Source organism: Rhizoctonia solani, chromosome 10, assembly GCF_016906535.1.
Source record: "Rhizoctonia solani chromosome 10, complete sequence".
In the NCBI taxonomy this organism is placed as follows: Eukaryota; Fungi; Basidiomycota; class Agaricomycetes; order Cantharellales; family Ceratobasidiaceae; genus Rhizoctonia; species Rhizoctonia solani.
Window position 1 is genome coordinate 2052256 of NC_057379.1, and position 25279 is coordinate 2077534.

The following is a 25279-nucleotide window of genomic DNA, read 5'->3' on the forward strand; positions in this document are numbered from 1 at the left end:
ACCACTGCTCTATCTTGACCTGGTCATGCAAAACTATCCGACGGAACCTATCAAAACGTTAATTGATTCTGGCGCCACATCTAATTTCATCTCCCCCACCATTGTTGAAAAATTTAAAATCCCAAAAACCCTGCTCGAAAATCCACGAGTAGTGAGAATGTTAGATGGTACCCTTTCCCAGACTGGTCGCATTTGGCACCAGGTTAATCTCGCGGTTTTGGCCAATGGCCACATCCACACTATTCCCTTCCTTGTCTGTCCCATTGGGAACACACCTGCCATACTTGGCATGACATGGCTCACTCAGGAGTCACCCTTGATCAATTGGTCCCTAGGCACGGTTACCTTCCCAGAACAAGTTCAGATTGCATCCAAAGAAGAGGCAGATCCTAATCCCTTAGCCGATCTCCCGGAGCAGTACCATGAATTTGCTAAGGTCTTTGGCAAAGAAGAATTTAAGGTCCTCCCTCCACATAGGGAGTATGATATAGCTATAGACCTTGTTCCGGATGCCAAACTATCCCCAGGCCCCCTATATGGCATGACTGATGCGGAATCAAAGGCGCTCAAGCAACACATTGACGAAGAACTAGCAACGGGCAAGATCCGCCCCAGTACTTCTTCTACCGGCGCCCCAGTCATGTTTGTAAAGAAGGCAGATGGATCCCTTAGACTGGTCGTGGACTACCAAAAACTCAATGATGTCACTCATAAGAACGTGTACCCACTCCCAAGACAGGATGATCTGATGGCAAAGTTAAGACATGCCAAGATATTCACAAAACTGGACCTACGATGGGGCTACAACAACGTAAGGATCAAAGAAGGGGATGAATGGAAGACGGCTTTCAGGACTAAATACGGGCTGTTTGAGTATCTAGTAATGCCTTTTGGCCTCACCAACGCCCCGGCCGCCTTCCAGCATTTCATGAACGACCTGTTCAGGGACCTCATTGACGTAACGGTGGTCATTTACTTGGACAACATCCTCATCTTCTCAGAAAATCCAGAAGAACACCCGGCCCATGTCAAAGAAGTACTGTCCCGATTAATGAAGAACCAGCTGTTCTGCAAACTGTCGAAGTGTTTTTTCCACGTCACCACAGTCAATTACCTGGGCATCGTTATCTCCCCTGCCGGATTCTCCATGGATCAGAAGAAGATCGAGGCAGTTACATCGTGGCCTCAGCCCAAGACAGTCAAGCAGGTACAGGCATTCTTAGGGTTCGTGAATTACCTCCGCCGCTTTATCCCCAACTTCAGTTCCGTGGCACGCCCCCTCCACAACCTCACACAAAAGGAAACCCCCTGGTCATGGGGTAACCTAGAAGAAGTGGCATTCCGGGAACTGAAAGCCCTTGTCACCCGGTCACCGGTCTTAATCCATTCCAATCCCAAACTCCCATACTACCTAGAAACAGATGCATCAGGAGTAGCCATGGGAGCAATTCTTAGCCAGAGAGGAGAAGATAACCGTTTACACCCAGTAGCCTACATGTCTAAATCCTTCTCCGGTGCCGAGGCCAATTATGACACCCATGATAAGGAGCTCCTAGCCATAATCAAGGCATTAGAAGAATGGCGGATCTTCCTAGAGGCAACGGACAGACCAATCCAGGTGTTTACAGATCATAGAAACCTGGAATATTGGATGCAGGCAAGGACTTTTAACCGACGGCATGCTAGATGGCGCATATTCCTGAGCGACTTCAATTTTGAAATACATTATCGCCCAGGGAAACAGTCAGGAAAACCCGACGCCCTTTCCAGAAGGTCGGACTACGTAGACTCCCCAGTAGAACCAGAAGTCATGCTACCGTCAGAAGTTTTTGCCAATACCTCAGAAGCAGAACTTGAGATCGTCACGGAAATCCTGAGCAAGTTAAAGGAGGACCCTTCCCTGGAACCCATCATCCAGTTCCTAACAGAAGACGCAGATAACGCACCCCCCTCTATTCGGAAGGCCTATCGGGATTATGACTGGGAGGAGGACCTCCTATGGTATTGCGGGAAACTGGTTGTCCCAGACTCGGAAGCCCTGAAGGAACGTTTACTCAAAGAATTCCACGACTCACCCCTGGCAGGGCACCCTGGACAGCAAAGAACTCTGGAACTCCTGAGCCGCAACTACTGGTGGCCAGGAATGAAGTCATCCGCCAAGGAATGGGTAGAATGCTGTCCCACCTGTCAGGCTAACCGTCGAGCCCACGCCCCGGTCATTGCCCTTAAACCTCTGGAAGTTCCCCCCTACCCTTTCCACACCATCTCCTATGACTTCATCACAGGTTTTCCAAAATCTAATGGTCACGACGCGATCTTGGTAGTTATCGACTCCTTTTCCAAATTTGGACATTTCATCCCAACCACCAAGAAGGTTACGTCCAAGGGTCTAGCGGAATTGTTCATCTCTCATGTGTGGAAACTACATGGACTACCAGTCAAGACAATATCAGACAGAGGAACTACGTTCACAGGGAAGTTCCTAAGGGCACTCTACCAACGCCTTGGTGTAAAACCATCCTTCTCATCAGCCTACCACCCGGAGTCAGATGGTCAAACAGAGAGGGTGAACCAGTTCATTGAGTTCTACCTGAGGTCATACGTTGCGGCAGATCACTCGGACTGGGCTTCCTGGTTGCCACTAGCGGAATACGCATATAACAACGCTAAACACTCCGCCACCGGGAAAACCCCATTTGAATTGGTATACGGGAGGAACCCAGTAATGAATCCGTCCAACGTCCCTGCGAACGTACCAGAAGCCGATCACGTGGCTAATACCTTGGCACAAGAATGGAAAGAAGCGGAATCTGCCCTGAGAATGACAAAGGAAAAAATGGCAGGAACCAAGGGAGTGATCCCGGAATATTCCATTGGAGAAAAAGTCTGGCTAGACGCCAAGAACGTGGAGATACGTTCCAACTCCAACAAATTGGACCCCAAGCGCCTAGGACCCTTCAAGGTCACCGAGAAAATCTCCAGCCACGCGTACCGCCTGGAACTCCCTGAGACCATGAAAATCCATGACGTATTCTACGTAGGATTACTGTCCAAAGTCCACGAATCCCCAAGCCAACCACTCCCAGAACAACCCCTTCCTGAAACAATAGAAGGGGAAGAAGAGTATGAAGTTGAACAAATCATTGACTCTAAACAACAAAAAGGGAAATGGTTTTATTTGATAAAATGGAAAGGTTACGGTCCGGAAGACAATTCATGGGAGCCGGAAGAACTACTGGAACACAGTCAAGAAGAGATCAAACGCTTCAACCAAGCTAGACTCAGAAAGGCTCGTGACGCCGCCAAGAGCCTTTAAGGGGGGGCAATGTTACAACCTCCTTACATATACCATCAGAATCGGACGAATTTTCTATTATTTCTAGTATTTTTACGGACTTGATATCTTATGTTTTTCGATCACGTGATCTCGGCGCTTATTATGCCGAGATACCGCGCCAAGTTGCCGTGCCAAGGGCGCTTGGGAGAAATCCACGCTTCTGCGCAGTCCGCAGCACGCTTCTCATTTCCCTTCTATACTTCTTTCTCTCACGCGCACAGACCATGTAGATAGTGTGCTTTGTCTATATACAGCAGGGAAATTGCTTGGAAACACCAAGTCGATTTTACCTCGTCTCTTATTCACTAGAGAAGGTAGCCAGCCAGCTAAGTAGCCGGCCCCCAGTAGTAACAGTAACACTCACCCCTTTACTTGACCTACCACACCTCCAGGCCTCAGGCCCCATTGCCATCAGTAGTTAGTAGTAAGCCGCCTTAAGCGGTATTAGATAGCCTTAGATAAGTAGATTACATAAGCAGTGTCTGTAGTAGTTACGGCCTCAAGCGCCCACCACTAGCAAGTACCCACCTTACAGTGGTGTACGACAGAGACAAGGTAAAATCAACTTGGGGTCTCCAATGTTGTACACCACGGTAATGTGGGTACACGCTGGGGGGGGGCGCTTAAGGCCGTACTACTACAAGCTTATGTAATCTAACTTAACTAGGCTATACTACGGCCGCTGTAAGGCGGACTTCTACTGGCTATCTACTGCGAAGGGGCCTGAGGCCTGGGAGGTGTGGTGAGTTAAGTAATGGGGGTGACTTCTGGAAACAACTGGGCCGGCTACTTAGCTGGCTGACTAATCCCTCCTCAATGGATACGAGACAAGGTAAAATTGACTTGGAGACTCCAAGCGATTTCCCTGCTGTATATATAGACTAAGCACACTATCTACATGGTCTGTGCGCGTGGGAGAAAGTACAGAGGACAAATGAGAAGCGTGCTGCGGGCTGCGCAGAAGCGTGGATTTCTCCTAAGCGCCCTTGGCACGGCATCTCGGCGCGGCATCTCGGCATAATAAGCGCCGAGATCACGTGATCGAAAAACATGAGATAATCAGTTCGTAAAAAATACTAAAAATAATAGAAAAAATAGGCGAATCCAGTGGTATAATTTAGGAGGTTATAACATTGCCCCCCCCTTAAAGGCTCTTGGCGGAGTCACGAGCCTTTTTCAGTCGCAACTTGTTGAAGCGTTGGATCTCCTCTTGACTATGCTCCAGGAGTTCCTCGGGTTCCCATGAATTGTCTTCTGGACCGTAACCTTTCCATTTTATCAGGTAGAACACTTTCCTCGTTGACGTTTTTGAGTCAATGATCTTTTCCACTTCTACTATTCCTCCCCTTCTATGTTTCAGGGGGAGGGGTCGTTCTGGGAATGGCTGACTTGGTGATCGGGCTCTTTGATAGCAGCCAACATAAAAGACGTCATGGATTTTCAGGGTCTCTGGGAGCTCTAGGCGGTAGGCGTGACTGGAGATTTTCTCAAGGATTTTGAAGGGACCAAGACGTTTGGGGTCCAATTTGTTGGAATTAGTCCTGAGTTCTACGTTCTTTCCATCCAGCCAGACTTTCTCTCCTATCGAGTACTCCGGTACTGTTCCTTGGTTCCTGGTCATCCGTTCTTTGCTTAATCTGAGAGCTGACTCGGCTTCCTTCCATTCCCGTGCTAGTGTGTCTGCTACATCGTCTGCCTCTGGAACGTTGGCTGGGACGTTGGAGGGGTTCATCACTGGGCTTTGTCCGTAGACCAGTTCAAAGGGTGTTTTTCCTGTTGCTGCGTGTTTGGCATTATTGTACGCATATTCTGCCAAAGGTAACCAAGCCGCCCAATCAGAGTGATTGGTGCAACGTAGGAACGTAGGTAAAACTCGATGAACTGGTTGACTCTTTCCGTTTGCCCATCTGACTCTGGGTGATAAGCCGAAGAGAATGCTGGTTTTACTCCAAGTCGCTGGTAAAGTGCCCTTAGGAATTTCCCTGTGAAGGTAGTTCCTCTATCCAAGACTGTTTTGACAGGTAGTCCATGGAGTTTCCAGACGTGGGTAATGAATAGATCCGCCAGACCCCTTGCTGTGACCTTCTTGGAAGTGGGGATGAAATGGCCAAATTTGGAGAAGGAGTCTATTACCACCAGTATGGCGTCGTGTCCTTGGGACTTGGGAAACCCTGTAATGAAGTCATAAGAGATGGTGTGGGAACGGATAAGGGGGGACTTCTAGGGGTTTAAGGGCGATGACAGGAGCATGAGCGCGTCGGTTGGCTTGGCAGATAGGGCAACATTCTACCCATTCCTTGGCTGTAGACTTCATGCCAGGCCACCAATAGTTACGACTTAGGAGTTCGAGGGTTCTTTGCTGACCCGGGTGTCCTGCTAGGGGGGAGTCATGGAATTCCCTGAGGAGTCTTTCTTTCAGGGGTTCATTGTCTGGAACCACCAGTTTCCCCCGATACCACAGGAGATCCTCTTCCCAATTGTAGTCTCTGTAAGCTTTTCTTATTGATGGTGGAGCGTTATTGGCATCTTTGGTCAGGAATTGGATGATGGGCTCTAGGGAGGGGTCTTCCCTCAGTTTAGAGCGTACTTCTGTAACAATTTCCAGCTCTTCCTCTGATGTGTTTGCAAAGACCTCTGATGGTAGCATGACTTCTGGTTCTTGGGGGGTGTCCACATAGTCCGATCGTCTGGACAAGGCGTCGGCTTGCCTGATTGTTTTCCTGGGCGATAATGTATCTCAAAAATTGAAGTTGCTCAGGAATACGCGCCATCTAGCATGCCGTTGATTGAATGTCCTTGCCTGCATCCAGTACTCAAGGTTGCGGTGATCTGTAAATACCTGAACTGGCTTGTCTGTAGCTTCCAGGAAAATACGCCATTCCTCCAGGGCTTTGATGATGGCTAGGAGTTCCTTGTCATGAGTGTCGTAGTTTCCTTCTGCCCCTGAGAATGATTTAGACATGTACGCGATTGGATGCAACCGGTTATCTGGGCCCCGCTGACTAAGAATGGCTCCCATGGCTACCCCTGAGGCGTCGGTCTCAAGATAATAGGGGAGTTCTGGGTTGGAATGGATGAGAACCGGCGACTTGGTAACAAGAACCTTCAACTCCTGAAATGCTGCTTCTCTAGGTCGCCCCATGACCAAGGGGTTTCCTTTCTGGTGAGGTTGTGCAGAGGGCGTGCTACTGAGCTGAAATTGGGGATGAACCGTCGGAGGTAGTTAACAAAGCCCAAGAAGGCCTGGACCTGTTTGACCGTTCTGGGTTGAGGCCATGATGTAACTGCCTCTACCTTCTTCTGATCCATGGAGAAGCCTGATGGGGATATAACAATACCAAGATAATTGACCGTGGTGACGTGGAAATGGCACTTGGACAGTTTACAGAATAGCTGGTTCTTCATTAACCGAGACAGAACTTCCCTGACATGGGTAGGGTGATCCTTAGGGTTTTCTGAGAAAATCAGGATATCGTCCAAGTAAATGACCACTGTGACGTCAATAAGATCCCGGAATAGGTCGTTCATGAAATGTTGGAAGGCGGCCGGGGCATTAGTGAGACCAAAAGGCATAACTAGATATTCGAATAGCCCATATTTAGTCCTGAAAGCCGTCTTCCATTCATCTCCTTCCTTGATCCTGACGTTATTATATCCCCAGCGTAAGTCCAATTTCGTGAAGATCTTTGCGTGCCTAAGCTTGGCCATCAAGTCGTCTTGCCTAGGGAGTGGGTATACGTTCTTGTGCGTGACGTCATTCAACTTCCTGTAATCAACGACTAGTCGGAGGGACCCATCAGCCTTCTTCACAAACATGACCGGGGCGCCTGCTGAGGAGGTACTAGGGCGGATTTTGCCCGTTGCTAATTCCTCATCAATATGCTGTTTTAGCGCCTTTGATTCTGCGTCGGTCATGCCGTATATGGGGCCAGGAGACAGTTTGGCATCCGGGACAAGGTCAATAGAGATGTCATACTCCCTATGTGGAGGGAGGACCTTAAATTCTTCTTCGCCAAAAACCTTAGCAAACTCATGGTACTGAGGGGGGAGGTCTGCTAAGGGGTCTGAGTCTGCTTCTTCCTCGGAGGCAATTTGAGCCTGTTCAGGGAATGTAACTAGTCCCTGTTGCCAATCGATAAGAGGAGCTTCTGCTGTTAACCATGTCATGCCTAGGATCGCCAGGGTGTTGCCAATGGGGCAAACAAGAAATGGGATGGAGTGGGTATGGCCATTGGCCGAGGGGTGAGGTGGACCTGGTGCCAAATGCAACCAGTCTGAGAGATAGTACCATCTAACATTCTCACAACTCGTGGATTTTCGAGTTGGGTTTTTGGGATTTTATATTTTTCCACAATCAAAGGAGAGATGAAGTTTGATGTGGCTCCTGAATCAATGAGAGTCTTGAGGGGTTCTGCCAGGAAATTTTGGACGTATAGATTGATGAATAGCAAGGGTTTTTTATTCGAATCCAGAGCAAGAGATACAAATTCAAAACTATCTAAATTGTCCATTTTTTGGGTTGGGGCTTGGCAGCAGTCCTCGACTTTATTCTTTTCCCGACTCATCCTCAGCTACCTTGGCTGCCTCCTTGATGGTCGCCTTCCAACCATTGGGGCACTGCTTGATTCCATGCCCTTTTTGACCGCACTTGACACAAAGGCCAGACACGCGGCGGCAATCCCTTCCTCAGGTGTGACATAGTTGGGGTCTTCCGATAGGCGGACTCGTTGTGTGTGGTAGTGGTGGAGGTAGTGGCCGCGGTGGCCAAGGACTTGGCAGGGAGCTTCTTGGGACGGTTCTCCTCGTTCTCCCGACGAATGTTGTCAATTTTGATGGAGGCAGCAAAGATAGCCTCCAACTCGTCGGGAATGCTGTCTTTGGTAGACAGGAGTTCTTTGACCTTCCAGTGAAGGCCGCGCGTGAATTGGGCGATGTACGCCTCCTTGTTCCAGTCAAGTTCCGCCATGAATTGCAGAATTCCGTGACGTACTCCGACGTGGTTGTGGTCTGAGTCAGCGCGGCAATCTTCCTGGCAGCCGCCCTTTTGGCATCGGGATCCGCAAAGGCTTCCTTGAACTTGGTTGTCATGGCCGGGATGGTCGTGGGGGCATTGGTTTCACCCTTGAGGATACTTCCAATAAGAGGGAGTGACCAATCAGCGGCTTTATCCTCCATGTGGTAGAGGATCCAGACAATCAACTGCTCGTCTTCCTCAAATTGGTCCCTGTGCAGGGCCCCCCATAACAGCATGCGGTCCAGCCATTGAACCGCCTTTTGCCCTCGGATCTCCCCCTTAAATGGATCTGGTAGCTCCATTTTGGGACGTTTGGTGTCCGAGCCCAAACTGAAGGGAGTGAGGGTCCTCAGATCCCTAAGCGCTCCGCAAGGTTCTTCCTTGATCCTCCTTGGCTGTTCTTCCTTGGAGTCGTACCCAGTGGTGCCTCTGGTAGGGCGGAAAGGGTCTTTGAACCCAGGCCTAGCCGTTCTTGGAGTGTCGGCTTGTCTCCTGTATGAGAAGGAGGGGTGACAGGCCCAGTCAATGGGCCAGGCTGTGCTTGGGTTTGGGTGGTTCCCCTTGGTCCTTGTCGCCGAGAAGGTCCGCGGTCTCTTTGCATATGGCTTTGAGCTCGCTGAGCTGTTGGCCTTGGGAGCGGATCTGGTCCTGTAAGGACCCAACGGTGGCTGTGAGGGCTGTGACAGCCTTGAGGAGAGCGCTAATGGTCGGCTCTGGTTCCATTTCTGACAAGTCTCGCGCAGTGGGAGATGGGCTGCGAGTGGGTGGTTGGGAATGGGATGGAACTGAGCGACGGCTGGTACGACTAGAGGGACGGGAGTAGGGGTGTGGGGCGCCAGAGCGGTGTGGATGGAATTGTGAAAAACGGCGTGGGGAAGGGTGCCTATATCAGGACTTATGGGCGGTTTTTGTGCAGAGTGTGAACGCTAAACCCTTGCGTCAGACACCTAGCGTTGGACTATCCCTACAACAAATCAACAGATCTGGCGATCGTGATATGAGCGGGTTTTTAGCAAGCGGGTGAGTCAGCTGTCTAGGGTCGCTATCTGCTGTGTTCCGGCGAAACACGTGGTATGCGGGGGATTAGGATCCATCTGCCTTATAGCAATTCGGTACTACGTGGGGGTGGGGGATTTTTGATTATTATATCCCGCAAAGTGGCCCCAATCACGTGATTTCCCTTGTGCTAGTACAGGGGACCTTCTCCTTGTCAATCAAAGCCTACAGCAAGTCAATTTTACAATGTTGTACACCACGGTAATGTGGGTACACGCTGGTGGGGGCGGGCGCTTAAGGCCGTACTACTACAAGCTTATGTAATCTAACTTAACTAGGCTATACTACGGCCGCTGTAAGGCGGACTTCTACTGGCTATCTACTGCAAAGGGGCCTGAGGCCTGGGAGGTGTGGTGAGTTAAGTAATGGGGGTGACTTCTGGAAACAACTGGGCCGGCTACTTAGCTGGCTGACTAATCCCTCCTCAATGGATACGAGACGGTAAAATCGACTTGGAGACTCCAAGCGATTTCCCTGCTGTATATATAGACTAAGCACACTATCTACATGGTCTGTGCGCGTGGGAGAAAGAAGTACAGAGGACAAATGAGAAGCGTGCTGCGGGCTGCGCAGAAGCGTGGATTTCTCCTAAGCGCCCTTGGCACGGCATCTCGGCGCGGCATCTCGGCTAATAAGCGCCGAGATCACGTGATCGAAAAACATGAGATAATCAGTTCGTAAAAAATACTAAAAATAATAGAAAAAATAGGCGAATCCAGTGGTATAATTTAGGAGGTTATAACATCCAAGCAATTTTCCTGCTGTATATAGAAGTACAAGCACTATCTACATGGTCTGCGCATGTGTGAAAAGAAGTACAAATGTGAAATGAGAAGCATGCTGCGGGCTGCACAGAAGCGTGGATTTCTCCTAAGCGCCCTTGGCACGGCATCTCGGCGCTGCATCTTGGCATAATAAGCGCCGAGATCACGTGATTGAAAAAGTGAAGATAACAAGCTCGTAAAAAATAGTAAAAATATTAGAATAATCAGGCAAATCCAATGGTATAGGTTAGGAAGTTATAACAAATAATAACCATGCTAGGAACAACACTGAGATAACATCTAAGTCCAAGGACAACAGCCTCACAGTCTTGGATATGCACAACAAAGCAGTGGTTAACAAAGATACATTTTGTCAAGCACATGATAGTAGCATACATATATCTAAAACGGTACAGAGAGTGCAATGCACCTTTCAACCCAAGCCATTGTTGCAAGGAAGCCATCTCATTGACTCCATGGACTCATGAGGCCCACATGGCTACAGCGCAGCATGAACATGTCAAAAACCATATGGACAACTGTCACAAACATTCATACAAACAATTGAGCTTGGGACCATCATTGTTGAAAGACATCTACTCACTGTCAACTAAGAGAATGTCACTGCACACCACATGCAACCCACCATATACTGCAAGTGACTCATTGTACCTCCTAAGCAATCCGCTGTACTCTCTGAGTTGCCTGCCAAACAGCTTGACCAACCACAAAAGTAATGGCCCAGTCAACCCCTTGAGTCATAACACCAGTTATGATACAACACTGGACAATTACCTGGTTGACAACATGGACAATGTCACAACTCAGCTTGGACCTATGGTACAAGGAGGCTTAATGTCTGTGGCCCTATCACCAATGGACAATGAAACTGGTAGAGGGGCAGCAAGGGCCCAAGGGGTAATGGTAAGGGTAGTGAGGCAACAAGGGCCTAGGGTTATGATCTAAGTAGAGAGCACTAATGGCCAACAAGGGGCCTGGGCTAAGGGTGTGTGAGAGCTAAGGTGAATTGACAAAGAGGTCAAGTCTTTATACACAAGTGAAGCCACATCAAAAACAACAGTACTAAATAACAAGTCATTCTGCAATGTCACATCATATATCAAATATGTCACATGATCTTGATGAGTCATAAATATATACCAAAAAAGGAAACTGTCTCAGAAAAAAGGTAGAAAATAGTAAAAATTCATGTCATGCCAATGAAGGTCATGACAGACAACAGCTACAAAGCCTCAGGCAGTCAACTAAGCTTTGAACCTGATACAGAGTCTAAGTACTTACCTGCAACGGTAAGACAGCCAGAGGAATGTGTCATGACCCATGCCTTTGCTGGCATGTCTCCTGACCAAGCCACCTACTAATAGGATATTCCACAGTCTTTATAAGGCCGCATATACTACATATATGCAGTCAGAACTGTCATTACTTGTTACACTCCCTTAACATATACCATCAGAATTGCCTTATTTTTCTATTATTTTTAGTATTTTTTACAAACTCTATATCTTCACTTTTTCAATCATGTGATCTTGGCGCTTATTATGCCAAGATGCTGCGCCAAGATGCTGTGCCAAGGGCGCTTAGGAAGAATCCATGCTTCTGCACAGTCCGCAGCATGCTTCCTTTTTCATATGTATGCTTCTTTCTCTCATGCACACAGACCATGTAGATAGTGCCTCTTTGTTATATAAACAGCAGGAAAATTGCTTGGAACCACCAAGTCAATTTTACCTTGTCTCTTACTCATTAGAGAAGGTCTCCAGCCAGCTAAGTAGCCAGCCCCCAGTAGTATTGCGCACTTACCCCTCTACCTCACTCATCACACCTCCCAGGCCTAAGGCCCCCTTGCACTCAGTAGTTTGCAGAAGAGCGCCTTAAGCGCTAGTAGTATAGCCTAGATTAGATAAGTTAGACAGCACTGTCTGTGGTAGTACAGCCACAAGTGCCTACCCACCAGCAAGTACCCACCTTACAGTGGTGTACAACATTACTCTATGGGCTCATGACTTAGAGACTGACAGTCCACCAGGGTCACATGACCTCCCCCCCTCCAGTCCTCTATCAAATACTATACTAAACTACTACAGATTTGAGGTGGGGGGGATGACATAATCTCTTCTATTATAATAAATATTCAGACCTTGCCTGTGGGCATTAACATTGGCCTGTGGCTAGGGGGGTGGGGGGAGTGCAACATCCCCCAGCAATATATATTATTCATATATCACTGTGCATCACATATACTATATATATCTTTGACAGTGGATATATATGGTAATAACCTTTCCAGATATGGGTTATGACAGAATGGCACACTGAACCTAAGACTCAACAAGGTCAGGCAATGGTTAGCTCTCAATGCCTGCCAAACCAAGCTATATCATACAACTGCCACAATGAATCAGTTGCAGAGAGTCAATATTTAAGCAAGTACTCACCAAGAATTGCAGTACAACTAGACAAATGGCTGGTACTGTTAAGAGTTGTGTAAGTACAGGAGTAAGAAAGAATTACTATATACAAAATGTATATGGGAATAACTAAGAACTAGTATTAAGATTCAGAATATATGCACAGAATATATGCACAATATAGGCTAGGTTATCAGGAATAACAACTCCTAACAAATACTCTACCAACTATCAAGTGCAGGTGGTTGGTTATGTATAGTACCTTAGACTAATGTTACTTAAGCCTAAGTGACTAAGGGTATGTCTACTTAAGGTCTCTGGGATAGTACCTTAAGTAAGAGGGTTACCTGACTAATGTACAGGATTTATAGGATTTGCCTAATAAGTATAGGACTTATATATGCTTAAGTAAGACTTAAGACTTATGGGGTTCACCTAAAATATATCTAGGATTTATGAGATATTGTAGATAAAGCTATCTACAATATAGGGGGTGTTATGGATATGACATTTCTTCTTTAATCTGTACTTATTTTATTAATTACACTAGTAATCTTACAGTAAACAAATGAGATAAAGATGCGAACTAAGGTTTTCAAGGTCCCTCTATCCAATAGTGACCTTTACAAAACCTACAAACCTCAGGAATACCCTCAATATGCGATGCCTTTCGCATATATGCTGTTTTCTCACTCATTTAAATATATATAAACTCAGCTGAGTAGATAAACAGTAACAAGTAATATTTCTCTTGTTTGTAGTATTTATTATTCAAGATTCTATCTTGTGGCTACACACAGTAATATTCAGGGTCCCCCCTGTCGCATAGGCAAGTGCTCCGGCGCTTAATCAGCCCTTAAGCGCCGACGCACTAAATGCGCCTTTTCTCCATTACCCGGGCATCCCACACTGCCGAATCGCTTGCGCTTAGGTGCGCCGGTATGTGCGCTCCAGAACGCTGGGTCAAACTCCCAAAACGGACAACATTTGGCAGAGTTATGCCCCATTTACTGTAAGTACCCAATGCAGTGGTATCCTACCTTTGGGACTGTTTACTCCAAGGATGAAACACTTAGCCTTGGGACATCTAAGGACCCACACAGGTAAATACTGCCTTGGGGCAAACATTGCCTGGGGGCAAATGTTAGGATCTGTTGTTTGTTTACTATGTAACAAAGTATTGGCTCCCTCAAGTGTTTCAGCTGCCACATGTACCTCCTGTACCCCCTCTTGGTATCAATCTTGTATATACTTGTTTGTGCACCTTCTCAGGGTATAAAAGGACCCTGTGAAGACGCTTCTAATGCATCCTACTTTTATCCATTTATCCACTCTTATATATTGACATATACACACAAGCCTTTAACAGCTTATCTGCGCATTTACTTTAGTGATTGACTCACTGTAAATAGCATAGGAGGTTATTCGGCGCACTAAGACCATAGGCCAGTCCCAACAGACACAGGGTAACCTATTAGTGTACTTACTGCAACCCTGTGCCCCTTGACTGTCACAGTTGTTGAGTTCAACATTGAGTATAGTGCAACAATACTGTAAGGATTGTTGGGAGTGATAGTGTTTTAATCCACCATACCCCCCATATTGTAGATATCTTTATCTACAATATCTCATAAATCCTTGTTGTAGACACACTTGATACCAGGGAATTAATTCCCATTTTCTCAAATTTAAACAAAGTTGAACGGACAACATTTTCAATCACGTGATCTTGGTGCTTATATCATACACTAAACGCCAAGCCACGTCCCCATCCGCGCTTACCTCAGCACACGTAGCCACCTCCACCTGATGACATCATTATGACACGTCAGTGACACGTAGGCATGAGTAAGGCTGACTGCGGATTGGGGTTCTTATTTGATACAGTATTGCATATAGTTGTATTTGTAATTAGGTAGCTCTGTAATATATAAGGAGGCCAACCAACCATGGTAACACCCAGGTCAATTACCTCCTGTTGCATCCACCAACTGTACAAGGGCCTTACTGCCCAGTAACAATTAAATACACGCCTTAAGCGTTGGACTCACTGTACTTACGTAGCTTGCTGCCGCCTTATAGCGTGTGGACATCATAGTTAGGTAGCTTGTTGTTGTAGGTAGCACCCTCACCGCCTTAAGCGGTTTCTCACTTAGTCTCATACGGCCACAAGCGCCCGCTGCCTCAATGCCCCTTAAGGACGTCTAGGACAATCCTAGATATATTTTAGGTGAACCCCATAAGTCTTAAGTCTTACTTAAGCATATATAAGTCCTATACTTATTAGGCAAATCCTATAAATCCTGTACATTAGTTAGGTAACCCTCTTACTTAAGGTACTATCCCAGAGACCTTAAGTAGACATACCCTTAGTCACTTAGGCTTAAGTAACATTAGTCTAAGGTACTATACATAACCAACCACCTGCACTTGATAGTTGGTAGAGTATTTGTTAGGAGTTGTTATTCCTGATAACCTAGCCTATATTGTGCATATATTCTGTGCATATATTCTGAATCTTAATACTAGTTCTTAGTTATTCCCATATACATTTTGTATATAGTAAGTCTTTCTTACTCCTGTACTTACACAACTCTTAACAGGGGGTATGATGGATTGAAACACTATCACTCAATCATAACAATCCTTACAGTATTGTTGCACTATACTCAATGTTGAACTCAACAACTGTGACAGTCAAGGGGCACAGGGTTGCAGTAAGTACACTAATAGGTTACCCTGTGTCTGTTGGGACTGGCCTATGGTCTTAGTGCGCCAAATAACCTCCTATGCTATTTACAGTGAGTCAATCACTAAAGTAAATGCGCAGATAAGCTGTTAAAGGCTTGTGTGTATATGTCAATATATAAGAGTGGATAAATGGATGCATTAGAAGCGTCTTCACAGGGTCCTTTTATACCCTGAGAAGGTGCACAAACAAGTATATACATGATTGATACCAAGAGGGGGTACAGGAGGTACATGTGGCAACTGAAACACTTGAGGGAGCCAATACTTTGGTACATAGTAAACAAACAACAGATCCTAATATTTGCCCCAAGGCAGTATTTACCTGTGTGGGTCCTTAGATGTCCCAAGGCTAAGTGTTTCATCCTTGGAGTAAACAGTCCCAAAGGTAGGATACTGCTGCATTGGGTACTTACAGTAAATGGAGCATAACTCTGCCAAATGTTGTCCGTTTTGGGAGTTTGACCCAGCGTTCTGGAGCGCACATACAGGCGCACCTAAGCGCAAGCGATTTGGCAGTGTGGGATGCCCGGGTGATGGAGAAAAGGCGCATTTAGTGCGTCGGCGCTTAAGGGCTGATTAAGCGCCGGAGCACTTGCCTATGCAACAGGGGGGACCCTGAATATTTCTGTGTGTAGCCACAAGATAGAATCTTGAGTAATAAATACTACAAACAAGAGAAATATTACTTGTTACTGTTTATCTACTCAGCTGATATATATTTAAATGAGTGAGAAAACAGCATATATGCGAAAGGCATCGCATATTGAGGGTATTCATGAGGTTTATAGGTTTTGTCAAGGTTGCTATTGGGTAGAGGGACCTTGAAAGCCTTAGTTTGCATCTTTATCTCATTTGTTTACTGTAAGATTACTAGTGTAATTAATAAAATAAGTACAGATTAATGAAGAAATGTCATACCTATAACAGCTACAGCCTAGAACATGGCAGCACAAGGAGACTACTAGCTCCCAACATTTGCCAGAACAGATTACATTGCACAATAGCTGTAGTTCATTGGCAACTAGCAGTCCAGAACTAAGGAGGTACTTACCGTATTTGCCAGATAGCCCTGCATATGCAATTACAGATAAGGAAATAGCAGACTATTTGTTTCAGCCTGCTAGTGCTGGACTTACCTCTGAGACCCAATTGGACCTGGAAATTAGCCAAGCCAGAAGAACACTGTGGTGGTTGGCATGCAACTTATATAATCTACCCATGCTGACTCAGCAAGACAGGTACACTCTGAACCAATCATGTGAAACATGGGCTGCACATTTATTTGAGTGAGTGGACATAGTTACTACATTCAGACCAACCTGCCTTATCACTAATAAGTTAATTCCTGTCCAAGACATACATTTCTGGCCTGAATACAACAAACTTCACATTGGCTATAATAGTCTAGTTGCTAAGACCATTTGGCAATCAAATGAATTGGACTTGCTACTTCTAACACCAGAATGGCTGGCATCCAAATGCTTGTTTGATGCATGCATGTTTGAAGTAGCTGCTGTTAGCTTTAGGGATCAAATGGAACAATCAATCCAAAGGTTGCACAACATACTTACTAAGTCTATAACAGTTCAAGACTTGCCTTATAAGTCATTGATCAGTCATTTACCTGCAACAAATCATCCACAAGGTGATCCACATAAGCATAGCTCACAAATAAATTTGAATTCCCAACCAGACTGGTTACCTTACAAGGTTGAGAACCAACATGAGTGATCACATGATAAGTTGCCAACTCAAACAACACTAATCAAATCACCTACCATGTCATCTACATACAATAATGATTACAGAGTGTTATAACCCCCTAAACTATACCACTGGAATTGCCTCTTTTTTCTAATATTTTTACTATTTTTTACAAACTCAATACCTTATGTTTTTTGATCACGTGATCTTGGCGCTTATCATGCCAAGATGCTGCACCAAGATGCCGTGCCAAGGGCGCTTAGGAGAAATCCATGCTTCTGTGCAGCCTGCAGCATGCTTCTCTTTTCACATGGACACTTCTTTCTTCCACGCACAGACCATGTATATACCCTTACCCTTGTCTATATAAACAGCAGGAAAATTGCTTGGAAACCCCAAGTTGATTTTACCTTGTCTCTTACTCATTAGAGAAGGTCCTCAGCCAGCTAAGTAGCCAGCCCCTCAGCAGCATAGCCACTCACCCCTCTATCTTACTCATCACACCTCCCAGGCCTCCAGCCCCTTTGCACCTAATAGATAGCAGTATTGCGCCTTAGCGCTTGGTAGTATAGCCTAGATTACATAAGTAGTTAGATTCACCTTGTAGTAGTTACGGCCTTAAGTGCCCGCCACTAGCAAGTACCCACCTTACAGTGGTGTACAACACAGAGTGACTGAAGTGTTTCAGTCATTGTCTAAGCCTTGACTGCCTCATTCAGAACCAACAGAGCTTCTAGATTGGCATACAAGTCCTAGCGCAAGCATTGAGTACATGTATGCGTCAGCAGGAAGTACCATTAACAATGTTGTAGACACAATTGATACCACGGAACTAATTCCAATTTTCTCAAATTTAAACAAAGTTAAATGGACAACATTTTCAATCACATGACTTTGGCGCTTATATCATACAATAAGCGCCAAGCCACGTCCCCTTCCGCGCTTACTCAGCATACGTAGCCACCTCCACTTGATGACATCACTATGACACATCAGTGACATGTATACATGAGTAAGACCAACTGCAGAGCAGGGTTCCTATTTGTTATGGTTTTGCATATTATGTATTAGTAATCAGCTTGTTGTAGAATATAAGGAGGCCAACCAACCATGGTAACACCCAGGTCAATTACCTCCTGTTGCATCTCCATTTTGTACAAGGGCCTTACTGCCCAGCAACTTACTTAGTCACACCGTCCACACTGCCTTAAGTGGCCTCTCTGTTGTACTTACATAGTCTGCCATTGCCCTTACGGCCTTGGTCATTGTAGTATAGCTGGTTGTTGTAGTAGGTAGCTTGCACACTGCCTTAAGCAGTTTTACACTTAGATACATCCAGCCGCAAGCACCCACCCCCTCAACATCCTTACAGATGTCTAGGACAAACAACCTTGAAACAGTTAAGGGTACTCAGCCTAATCATTTAACCATGGGTTTAAGCCCCTACTCATTACTCAACAACTCTCAGCCATCTACTCCTCTTGACTTGGAAGAAGTATCTGTGTTGACACTTACATTTACTCTAGAGTGTGACAATAGTTTGACATTGCCCATCTGGAAGTCAGTCAGCAAATTGCTGCCCATCCTTGATCATAAGATACCAATAGAAGCTGTAAAATACATTGCATCTAATGAACAGCTAAGCAATCTATTAGTCAACAAGTTAGCTCAGCCTTTAGTTACAATTGAAAAACGCAATGGTATTACATCAAGAAATGATAGCTTAGTTGAACCTATTAAGCAATCACACAATGAGTCAATTTGGATGACATACAACAGGTTCAGAAGTGTTACACCATTGCTGGATATAGCATTGCATGATCCAGCTGCTTTAAGTAGCCATCACTCCCTTAATAACCTTAGTCATTTGCATGCATGGGTTACAACTAGTAGTGCTGATGGAATCACTAACCATACAGGAACACCATCTAACTTTACTAGTCATGGTCCTACTAGTATAGATACTCACATATCTAATACACATGAGAAGCAGACTATAAGTGATGATCTAGCCTACAAGGAAGCAACTCCTAAGCCAATTAGCGGATTGTTGACTTCTCAAGATAGTCATTCACTGTACAAATCCCATGATGCAACTGTTCCACCTTCACCTATGGTAACCAAACAAGTGATTGACACTTTGGGTAATGATGAGCTACACACCTCAAGCAGTATTAGGCAAACAAAGGAAGAAGATTTAGCTAGTTGCTTACCTAGACAGTTGCAATCTAAGCCATGCTTAAATCAAGACCTATTGACTAACGCTGAAACAGTTTCAACTCTCATCTCTATTCATAGAAAATCACAGCTGAAGCCAAATCCTATGATTAGCCTAGACACCTTATCTAATTTGTGTGATGATACCAATACAGGTTACTTAAGAAAACTGTCAGCTAGTGTCAAACCCAAAGCATTAGACAAAGGTCTATTGGCTCATGAATTGCCAGATAAGGAACAATCCCTGGTCACTAGTCAGCAACACTTACTTGAATTTGCACCCACATCTTTGGTCACAAGCTCCCTGCTCAACACCTCAGAGAATTCAGCCAATGCATTAGTCAAGATATATGCATTGGACATAAGAAGCAAAACCCACTCAACTTTCTGCAAAGGCAACACAACTGATCCAAGGGTCCCTGGACCAATTGCACTCAACAGTCAATGCTATGCTGCCACAGACTGGTAGTAATACTATTGGCACTCACCCAAATACAGCCAAACAGCTTATTCTTGAGTTGGCTCTGCCCTCACTATTGATTAGTCAAACAGATTGTACTGTAACAAGCAATAGTAACAATATAGTTGAGATCCCTTCAAGTCTTAAACCATTAATAGACTTGAAGCCTTGGATTAGTCAGGATACTTTGTCAGTTTCTTACAAGAACCTAAGTATTGGACAACTAGACCACTGTAGTGTGATAAGATCCTGAAAATCAGTACATCAGTAAAAGATTCCTTTTTTCAGTAAGATATGGTATGAAAATCACAATGTTAGTATGCTTCCCTCAGCATGAATCAGACTATGGAAGAATTGATACCTAAAATCAGTATGTATTGACCTTGATTTCAGCTCAATTCTCACTTAAACACAGGCACTGATTTTCAGCATTATAACCTTGTACAGTGGACAGCTTGGAACAATCTTCAGAAGCTTATCAGCAACATTCAAATGCAATTGCACCGCAAGGTTTGGCTGAATAATCACTACTTGGTACCTTAGAAGGATCAAGTATTGGTATTACTTTGGACCTATATACAAATACTAAGGAAGAAGCTACTTCTAAGACTAATGTGCCAGACACACCACTTAGTCAGCAAGAACATGGTGAGATGGCAACAAGTATTTGCAGCAAAACATTGGAAAATCTGGAAGATTTTCAACTGCTGGAAGTCAATTTATTGCCAGATATAAAGAACTGGCTAGTTGAAACTATCCGGGAAATTCAGCAAATAATGGATATATACGCTGGTTCTACCAACTTGCATTTATCTACAGCTGACTCAGCTGCTATTAAGATTGAATGTGATTCAGCTTTAGAACCAACAATACCACGTAGTCCAGAGTATCTAATGTCAACAATGTTGCTGGATCAAGCAAGCCAGTCGGCCCAGCAAATGGCCAAGCTTAGCAAATCAATCAAGAGTTTGGACTCCTTGCTTCTGTCTAACAGTCACACAACTGAATATAGCAATGACCTACTATTGCCAGCACAAACATTGGTACTGATCTTGGAGTTGGAAGCAAGCAAACAATCCTTATTTGTAGATACAACTGGAATGCACAAGAACAATGCTATTCAGAGTGGACTACAAGCAACAGTGTCATGTGATCCTGACTCAGCATTGTCTGAAACAGTTTGTAGCCTTGGATCAACTGAAATAAGTTTGGCTGGCTATGCTATTACTAGCCCAAGGATATTCAAGAAAATTTCAATCAGTATGGTAGCAAGTGTGACTATTAGTTCAATGGATTCTTTGACATTGTCTGTAAGTACAATTGATAACCAACTATTGATGCAAGACTCAATCAAGCCTCCAGAAAGCTTGCATTATTGAATGAAACATAAGACACCTACGCCAAGCTTCAATACCAATTGTATCAGCTCTGAGATACGCAATGAACACATTGGATTGCACTCCAAGCAGCTAAGGAATTGGATTAGCAAGCAGACGGTAGTACATATCAGTGAAGAACCAGACAGTGCCCATACAAGCTTACCTATTATACTTGCAAACATGGAGTACTCTAACTTGTTGCATGAATACAACTCATTGGGTACACTGGAAATATTAGTCCTGAGCATTAGTGTTGCAGCTAACAACGTACCTGACACACAAGCGCCATCAGATATTAGAAGTCTAAGTCCCAACTACCAGCCTATGGCCTTATGCATAAGCGCCAAGTCAAGCGCTGTTGACACTGAGCTCCAAAGTGTATTACCTGAGATATCAGCTGATGACAAACCAGTTGTTAGTCAAGCAGAGTTAGTTTCAGATCTTGGAATTAATGGTCTAGTACCAGAAGAGCCAACTACACCAAGCAGAGGTGATGATATTGATCAAATAAGTATTTTTTCATCAATATCTACTGACAAAGGACTCCCGTTGCTGGTAATCAATACAAGGAGTCTAGATGGTTCATCAGCAGCAGATTTAAGAGTCAAAACACCCACCTTGCAACACTCCAAACTACCTTTGACACTGATATCTAGGGTGTCAAGCTCAACAATGCATTTGTTCACTAAGCAGACCAATCCGGAATGCTCACTACTGCCTGATAAGCCTACACCATATGAGTTGGTTGCAAGTAAAGTATTAGAGCTAGAAGATAAAGATAATAAGGACACGTTAGGTTCAACACCAATGATCAAATATCTATACCAATACAAACCTTTGGATGGTCAGTTGGATATGTTGACAATCCTCTCATACAAGTACAATCAGGAGTTGGAACGTAAACGCTCAACCTACAAGCCAGAAGTTATCAAGCCAGACAAACCAGATGCTAATCTTTGTATTAGCTCACTAGATACACAAGCATCTGGCACAACAGAGGAACAGGCACTGCAGCATATAGCTGGTCTGTTGTACCAAGACAACTTTACCTTCACAGTTAAGAGTGCTGCAGCACAAACATCATGGCTGTCTTGATTGCCAGTAAAGTTCAGCTCAAGACACAATAAAAGCCAAGAGTCCAGCGCTGCAAATACTTCAATATTGAATATAGTCAATAGTTCAACCGCTCCTAAAGCACAACAAAATAGGAATACACTACCTACTCATGTAAGGAGCCAATTAGCCAGCTTGCACAGATTCAGCAAATTGTCTCAGGATAAAACGTTGCAAGCTTCTGTTAGCAATCAATATAGTCATAAATGCGACCAAGGAGACTCACCTTGTGCCCATGAATCATGTAGAAATATCATGTATATAGTAGTAAATACAAGAAGGATCTGGAATGTACTGGAGCATACATGTAATTGAGTCAAGTAACAATACCTAGTCATATACTAGATGACTTGACCATAATGTAAAGGTATAGATATGGGTGCATTTGACCGTATAGTACCTCACCTCTCTTTTCTCTTTATTCACACTACTGTCTTTACTATTGTTTTGTATTCATATAGTTCTATTTACAATCTTATTCTTTCTACAGGTTATGAGCCCCAATTGAACACTTATAACCAACTGTAAATAGATTATATAAACCACTTACCCAAGTATACTCAAACACAATAAGAAATGGCTGAGAAAACATCAACCATTACTGGTGCAAGCGGATTGCACCAAATCCCATCCCTCCAGGGAACTGAGAATTACAACATGTTGTACACCACTGTAAGGTGGGTACATGCTAGTGGGAGCAGGCGCTTAAGGCCGCACTACTACAGGCAACTTATGTAATCTACTGTACTAGGCTATACTACTACCGCATAAGTTGGCTGTTATGGATATGACATTTCTTCTTTAATCTGTACTTATTTTAATTACACTAGTAATCTTACAGTAAACAAATGAGATAAAGACGCGAACTAAGGTCTTCAAGGTCCCTCTATCTAATAATGACCTTTACAAAACCTACAAACCTCAGGAATACCCTCAATATGCAATACCTTTTGCATATATGCTGTTTTCTCACTCATTTAAATATATATAAATTCAGCTGAGTAGATAAACAGTAACAAGTAATATTTCTCTTGTTTGTAGTATTTATTATTCAAGATTCTATCTTGTGGCTACACACAGAAATATTCAGGGTCCCCCCTGTCGCATAGGCAAGTGCTCCGGCGCTTAATCAGCCCTTAAGCGCCGACGCACTAAATGCGCCTTTTCTCCATCACCCGGGCACCCCACACTGCCGAATTGCTTGCGCTTAGGTGCGCATGTTTGTGCGCTCCAGAACGCTGGGTCAAACTCCCAAAACGGACAACATTTGGTAGAGTTATGCCCCATTTACTGTAAGTACCCAATGCAGAGGTATCCTACCTTTGGGACTGTTTACTCCAAGGATGAAACACTTAGCCTTGGGACATCTAAGGACCCACACAAGTAAATACTGCCTTGGGGCAAACATTGCCTTGGGGCAAATATTAGGATTTGTTGTTTGTTTACTATGTACCAAAGTATTGGCTCCCTCAAGTGTTTCAGTTGCCACATGTACCTCCTGTACCCCCTCTTGGTACCAATCATGTATATACTTGTTTGCGCGCCTTCTCAGGGTATAAAAGGACCCTGTGAAGACGCTTCTAATGCATCCTACTTTTACTCTTATATATTGACATATACACAAGCTTTTAACAGCTTATCTGCGCATTTACTTTAGTGATTGACTCACTGTAAATAGCATAGGAGGTTATTCGGCGCACTAAGACCATAGGCCAGTCCCAACAGACACAGGGTAACCTATTAGTGTACTTACTGCAACCCTGTGCCCCTTGACTGTCACAGTTGTTGAGTTCAACATTGAGTATAGTGCAACAATACTGTAAGGATTGTTGTGATTGAGTGTGTTTCAATCCACCATACCCCCTATATTGTAGATAGCTTTATCTACAATATCTCATAAATCCTAGATATATTTTAGGTAAACCCCATAAGTCTTAAGTCTTACTTAAGCATATATAAGTCCTATACTTATTAGGCAAATCCTATAAATCCTGTACATTAGTCAGGTAACCCTTTTACTTAAGGTACTATCCCAGAGACCTTAAGTATACATACCCTTAGTCACTTAGGCTTAAGTAACATTAGTCTAAGGTACTATATATAACCAACCACCTGCACTTCATAGTTGCTAGACTATTTGTTAGGAGTTGTTATTCCTGATAACCTAGCCTATATTGTGCATATATTCTGTGCATATATTCTGATTCTTACTACTAGTTCTTAGTTATTCCCATATACATTTTGTATATAGTAATTCTTTCTTACTCCTGTACTTACACGACTCTTAACATTGGCCTACTACTATCTACTAGCAATGGGGGCCTGAGGCCTGGGAGGTGTGGTGAGTGCGGTATGGGGGTTAACATTTAAGAACTGATGGGGGCTGGCTACTCAGCTGGCTGGGTGATCCTCCTCAATGAATATGAGACAAGGTAAAATTGACTTGGGATCTCCAAGCAATTTTCCTTCTGTATATAGACAAGGGCACACTATCTACATGGTCTGTGCGTGTGAGAAAGGAAGTACATAAGACAAATAAGAAGTGTGCTGCAGGCTGCGTAGAAGCGTGGATTTCTTCTAAGCGCCCTTGGCACGGCAACTTGGCGTGGCATCTTGGCATGGTAAGCGCCAAGATCACGTGATTTAAAAAGTACAGATAACAAGTTCGTAAAAAATAGTAAAAATATTAGAAAAAATAGGTGAATCCAATGGTATAAATAAGGAGGTTGTAACACAACACATGGCGTATACAGATGAAAGACCCAAACCTAAGATAAAAATCAGGGTTACTGGTTGCAAAGACAACAATGGAAATAACTTACCCAATCTTGAAGTAGGCAATGATGATTCTGCATACACAGAATGGATCAGAGCCAATTGTAAAGCACTGTCAAATATTAGATTAAGGGTTGAAGGGAATGTACTTACACACATACAATCATGTAAGTACTCTGCCAATGCTTGGAATCTCTTGGCAGAAACATTTCAAGTTAAGGGTAGATTAATTGACTTACAAATAAAGTTCTTCAGCCACAGGATGTTGGACAACAAA

General features: G+C 44.3%; 2 protein-coding genes across 2 annotated transcripts; one reads left to right on the top strand and one right to left on the bottom strand.

The window, feature by feature from the left end:
• Positions 1-25: 25 nt before the first annotated feature.
• Positions 26-3316, top strand: RhiXN_08786 (Retrotransposable element Tf2 protein; the record flags this gene model as incomplete). The annotated part of the gene is made up of 1 exon (XM_043328602.1): positions 26-3316. The coding sequence occupies one exon, from the start codon at positions 26-28 to the stop codon at positions 3314-3316; it is 3291 nt and encodes a 1096-aa protein (XP_043183987.1).
• Positions 3317-4481: 1165 nt separating this feature from the next.
• On the bottom strand, positions 4482-25211 carry RhiXN_08787 (Retrotransposable element Tf2 protein; the record flags this gene model as incomplete). Its single annotated transcript, XM_043328603.1, has 11 exons — positions 4482-5146; positions 5200-5508; positions 5702-6057; positions 6151-6280; positions 6341-6530; positions 6587-7590; positions 7991-8208; positions 8328-9234; positions 24979-24995; positions 25050-25114; positions 25164-25211. The coding sequence occupies 11 exons, from the start codon at positions 25209-25211 to the stop codon at positions 4482-4484; spliced, it is 3909 nt and encodes a 1302-aa protein (XP_043183988.1).
• Between the last annotated feature and the right edge of the window lie 68 nt (positions 25212-25279).